The 5,722-nt window shown below is 35.0% G+C and overlaps 1 protein-coding gene across 1 annotated transcript; it reads left to right on the top strand.

The window, feature by feature from the left end:
• The first annotated feature begins 1,143 nt into the window (after positions 1-1,143).
• LOC112737723 (uncharacterized) lies at positions 1,144-5,503 on the top strand. Its single transcript, XM_025787782.3, has 5 exons — positions 1,144-1,722; positions 2,448-3,027; positions 3,417-3,529; positions 4,487-4,591; positions 4,795-5,503. Exons 2-5 carry the CDS (start codon positions 2,613-2,615, stop codon positions 5,464-5,466), a joined length of 1,305 nt encoding a protein of 434 aa, XP_025643567.1. The 5' UTR covers positions 1,144-1,722; positions 2,448-2,612; the 3' UTR covers positions 5,467-5,503.
• Positions 5,504-5,722: the final 219 nt, after the last annotated feature.

The following is a 5,722-nucleotide window of genomic DNA, read 5'->3' on the forward strand; positions in this document are numbered from 1 at the left end:
AGGTAAGAGACAGAGAGCGCTGGGTGGGGTGCTATTTTGGAAAGTGAAAAAGTGAGAGTGAGAGAGCTGGGAAGGGGTGGGGTGAGTTCAGATAGTCTAGAAAAATTTTTGGTCATTTTCAAATGGTTAAATTATACAGTTGGTCCTTATACTTTCACTAAAATTGTAAATTAGTCCCTACTGTTAAACACGTGCAACTCACATGTTTAAAATAGCGAATATACTGATGAAAATTCTGTTAAATTAAACGTTGTTTGAACAGTGGAGACTAAATTACAAAATTTAATCTTTTTAGGGATCCAATTACAAATTTTTAAAATGTAGGGACCAATTTATAATTTCAATAAAAGTATAGAGACCAATTGTATAATTACAAAAGACACGCATAAAAATTGTTGTCGAAATATTACACTTTAAAACTGTTCTATTAAATGGTCTTAGACAACGATTTTTACAGTGTTGTTAAAGTCTAATTTTTCATTACGTTATAGCAACAAAATAAAATTGTTCACTTTGGCTATTTTAAAGAACAATTTTATAACCATTATAACAATTGTTTTATCAAACAATAATTTTTAATATTATTTAAATAATTATACAAATTAAAAAATATATATAAAAATAATTATAAATAATCATACAAATTTAAATAATTTTTGGTTAATCTAGTTGAACCGATTAATCCGATCCATTTTTTAGAATCTTGCTAAAATCTCAAATGATGAATTAAACATGTAATTGATTTAAGTTGTTAATGCTAGACATTATCCGATGAACATATTTTCAATCTTAAATGTAATAAATAATCTATAACATGCATACTTATTTACTTTTTGTCAGCTTAGAAAATTTAGTTGTATTTAACATAATTGAATATACTATGGTATTCTTTAACTCGACAGATTAAGAATTAATTCATTGTGGATCAAAATTTCATGTAAAGATATATCACTAACCAATGAATTACTGCATACATAAGATAAAATTCAAATTTTCAATATTTATTTAAGTAGACGAGTGAACTGATCATCTTTGTATACAAATATATCTAACTTTATCTCATTACTATCGTCCCATGTCCTAACAACGTTTGGATCCCTCCACATGTGTGTATATATCATAGTTCTAAAAACTAAACCAAATCAGTCGGTTCAATCAAATTAATTAGGAACTGATCTTCGAACTCGTTCAATTGAAGTGAAAAATTATCTAACAAAAACTCGATAAAAAAGGGATCGAATCGGCGGTTAACCGATGGACTGATTGAACCAGACGGATGTTTTTTAAAGATTTCGGTTTTTAATTTAAAAAAAAAAAATACATAACCCCCCTTTTCACTCTCTCTCTCTCTCACAAACGGAACCCTAGCAGCCACTCTCTCTCTGAGCTCCAGCCCAGCCAGCAGCAGCAGCAGCCAGCGCCCAGTGCCGCTGTCGCCGACGAACTCTTCTCCTCAGCCAGCGTCCAGGCCGCCGTCGTCGATCCTCTTGTCCTGGATCCCTTCTCCTCGCGTCGCCAGGTATGCTCGGAACTGCTGTTGGCGTCGCCGCCTCCGTCCTCGTCGTCAAGCCCGCCCTAAACTCGTGGCTCTGTCCTCGTCGTCGAGCCCCCTCTCTCGCTCTCTCTCTCTCGCGTCAAGCCTCTGTCTTCGATCCCCCCTCTCTCTGTCCAAGCTCACTTTCCGTCCTCCCTCGCCGTCACTTCTCTTCCTCCCTCGACGCCGTAAGCAAAGCTACTTCAATTTATGTTTTCTTATTTTGTTAATTTTCCTGATGCTGAGTCGCTGAAATCTGATTCTGAGTTGCTGATTTTTCTGTTTTTGTTCATTTTTGCTTATTTTGTTAAAATTTGATGGATGATGGATGATGGTGTTTTGTTAAATTTTCTAATAATTTTGTTATTCTGAGTTGCTGATTTTCTGAAATATTTTTGTGGTCTGAGTTGGGATTGTTGCTGATGTGATTCTGAATTTAGTTTGGATGCTGAGTGTGTATTCTTTGCTTAGTTTTCTGTTTTTGGATTCTCTGGCTTTGGATGGTTTTGGATGCTGAGAAGTTTTTGGATTATGAGTTTTTGTTGAATACTTGATTAGTATTGAGGATACAAATGTAATAGAACAAGATTTGGTTCAAGAAAGAGTGAAAGAAGAGCAGTTAGACTCTTGATTAGTTAGTTATTCTGCTTCAGGTCAATAACTTCCATATATATAGTGCAGACCTTGTATTTGGAAGTGTGATTCAGTTTTTAGTTCAAAATAATATGATCAGTGTGTATTGATTCTCACTAATTATGTTCTCAATTCTAAGTCTTTGAATTCATTTTTTTGTTTCTTATATCACAAGAATTCCTCTCTTGGAGTGCTTATCTTGATTGTCAAGCAATTGAGCTTGATTAGTACTTAATTTTTAGAAATTCTAAAGTTAAAAACTTTACTTGGAATGTAACAGTGGATCTGGAGTCCGGAACTAGAACTTGCGCTCCAATATTCAAGCCATCTCTAAACCCTAATCTACCAAATCAATCCCACTTTATTCCCAATAATCGAAAATCTTTCACATAAAACCCAATGATGAATCGTATTAGTAGTTAATTACTGTTTTTCAAGTTCAAAAATGGATGTGAAGTCGTTAGCAAAATCAAAGCGAGCTCACACACAACACCATACCAAAAAGCCTCACCATAAGCACAAAACCCCAACAGCATCACAATCATCTCCGTCTTCATCTTCTGATGTCTCAAACGACATCATTGGATCTGGAAAGAAGCAACTGAACCAGAAAGGAACCACTGTGAATCGCAATTCTAGCTCTCGTGCTTCTTCTGCACTCCCGAACAATTGGGATCGATACTACGATGAAGATGAAGAAATCGATTCTGTGATTGCTGAAGGTGCGACCAAAGCACCCAACGATGGTGCTGTTTTACCGAAAAGTAAAGGTGCAGATTTTAGGCACCTTGTTGATGAGGCTCGGTCTCAAGCAGATGCAAGCTTGGAGGGTTTGCCTTCTCTGGATGATACTCTTCCTGGTACGATCTTTTTCTGCTTTGGAAGATAAAGCTTTTGAGGCATTGAGAATTCGACTGAGATTGTAACAATTTTTTGTAGATTAATTAAGCGTTTTGCTTTGTGCCCTGCACTTTTCAAGGCTCAATTTTATTTATTTAATTTTAAGCTTTTCTAGCCTATTTAATGCTATTGAACTGTTAAACCTTCTGGAATTTTTGTATCCATTGATGTTTTAATGCAAGCTTGGAGGGTGTTTGCCTTTGTTGGAGGACACTTCCTGGTACAAAATTTTGGATTTGTTGCTCGAAAGTGTTTTCAACATTGAGACTTCGAGTGAGATTGATATTGTTTTGTTGTTGAATTAATCTAAATGTTGTATTTCTTTTATGATTATTTATTTATTTTTCAGGTGAGTTCAATGTGGGATTAGGGTCTATGCTTGCGGTTAGGGGAGAGGGATTTGTCTCGTGGATTGGAGATGATAACTTTGTGGTAGAGGAAAAACCAGGTGCATATCAGGAGGTAATTTATTTGGTCACTTTACTTGTTTTGATGTTAATGAGATTATAAGATCAGTATATTGCACATATTGAATAATATTTTTCTTGCTGTTGAGGAGATGGTTATGATCATATTTTTTATTCAAGAATATATAAAGGCAGCTGCATACACCTTACCTTCTAAATGCTTAAAACTTGATGAATGCTTGGTGTTTTTATATTTTATTTTTTTACAATAAAGTATTGGAAGAACTTTATAGTGCTGGCTTTTGTGCTCATCCTCCCGCTTTGAGAAAAATAGAGACAGATATACTTAATTGATGTATAAAATCTTGTATTGTGATATGTTCTTGATATTTGTGGCTTCAATAGCAAAGTAGGTTGGTTTTAGTTTTAACTCAGCCATCCTAGCGAACTTCGTAATAACACATGCGGTTGAGAGAGTTGAGTGAACTAAGCTTATGACAAAGGTTTTACCTTACTGGTTGAAAAAGTTTTGTTATATTTCTTTATTTTATGTTATTCTTTTGGTACTTGCATCCATAATTTTAAATATCATTGTTTGTTTGAACTTGTGATTACGTCGTTGATGAATTAGCATCTCTGAAATTACCATGGTGAATTTTGTAGTTACTTCCTATATTGTTGTTATATCATATGATTCAGGCTAAAGTTGTTATAAGATACTTATTATCATTAGAACTAGTGTTTTTAGCTTCTACAGTGCCACAATATAGAGCAATTTATTTGGGTTTTATTGGTTGTGCTTGTTCAACTTGAAAGTTTTGTCACACTTTTTAGTGCTTTGTCAACTAATATTTATTCTGCAAATTATTATTATCGGGGGAATTGTAATTATGCTATTCTTATCAAGTTTTGCCCATGAAACATTCCACAATCTATAGTTGAATATTTGGCATATATGCGGTCCACCAATCATAGTGTTGCTTTACTTACCATGAATTGGGATTTCATGTAGGCATCATTTATTTCACTGAACTTGCATGCTCTAGCTGAAAATCTTGCAAAAGTTGAATTGTCAAAGAGATTATTCATTGAGCCTGACCTGTTACCAACTGAACTGGTATGTTCACTCTCTATTTGTTGCTGACTATATCTTTGCAGAATTTTAAATAACTTTTCATTATTTACATGGGATTTTACTTTTAATAGGTCCAAGTATCTTTGTTCTACATTTGAATAAGTTGAGACAAGTTAATGTTGAAATCTTACATTATAGCAGTCTGCAAATTCCACTATGCTGCATTAACGTGGTTTATTTTACAGAGCATGGAAGGGTTGGCAGAAGGAAGCAATGAAGAAAATTATAAACTGGAAAATACAGAGGACAGTGAACTAGGCAATCTTATGTCCAAAGAAGTAAATTCGGATGTTTTAGCTATAGATCAGTTTACATCATCTACTCCCTCTGGCAGCAGCCATGCTGCATGTACTTTTTCCGCTGACTTTCCACTTTCTGTGAACCACATCGATATTCAATTTCAACAAGTTGATAGTTCTCATGAAAGTAAAGCATCTTTTCCAAGTGTGGAAGCTAATTTACTTCCTGCTGAAGATACAAGACGCAAGCACTCAACATTTGAGGCAGCTGATGCAGAAAAGGAACTCGACATGCTTCTAGATTCGCTTAGCGAAACCAAGATTCTAGATTCCCAAGGTTATAAACCTAATACCCCATCTGTTTCATTGGGGGCCTTTAAGGTGGATCCTCCTGGTATTTCAAAAAGAGAGTCAGTTGCTCCAAAAACTGCATCAAGTAGTGCGAGTTTAGATGATGTACTTGATGACTTGCTAGAGGAAACATCTACTTTGACAAATCCAAATGTTTTAGTAAGGCCACGGGAAGAAAAGTCTGTTCTCCAGAGTGGACAATCTTCACATTCTGAAAGCAAGTCTAAAGTAACAGATGATTTTGATTCATGGTTTGGTACACTTTGATTATCCATGGTGAATGAAAAATGATCCTTTTTACTTACTCCTAACCTTTCAGACCGTCTTTTTTCTTTCATTTTTTGGGTTAGACGGACCCTTTCAGAATGGAATTTTGGTCCTGCAAAACTGGCCCTTTGGGCTTTGATCAAGCATTTTGTAGGGACTACATTGAAATCAATAACTACTGCGTATGGAACTCTTAAATGAAGAAAAAATAATACAAGAACTAGGAAAAGGAATTGGCGAATTATGATGAGCTATA

This window comes from Arachis hypogaea, chromosome 13, assembly GCF_003086295.3.
Source record: "Arachis hypogaea cultivar Tifrunner chromosome 13, arahy.Tifrunner.gnm2.J5K5, whole genome shotgun sequence".
In the NCBI taxonomy this organism is placed as follows: domain Eukaryota; kingdom Viridiplantae; phylum Streptophyta; class Magnoliopsida; order Fabales; family Fabaceae; genus Arachis; species Arachis hypogaea.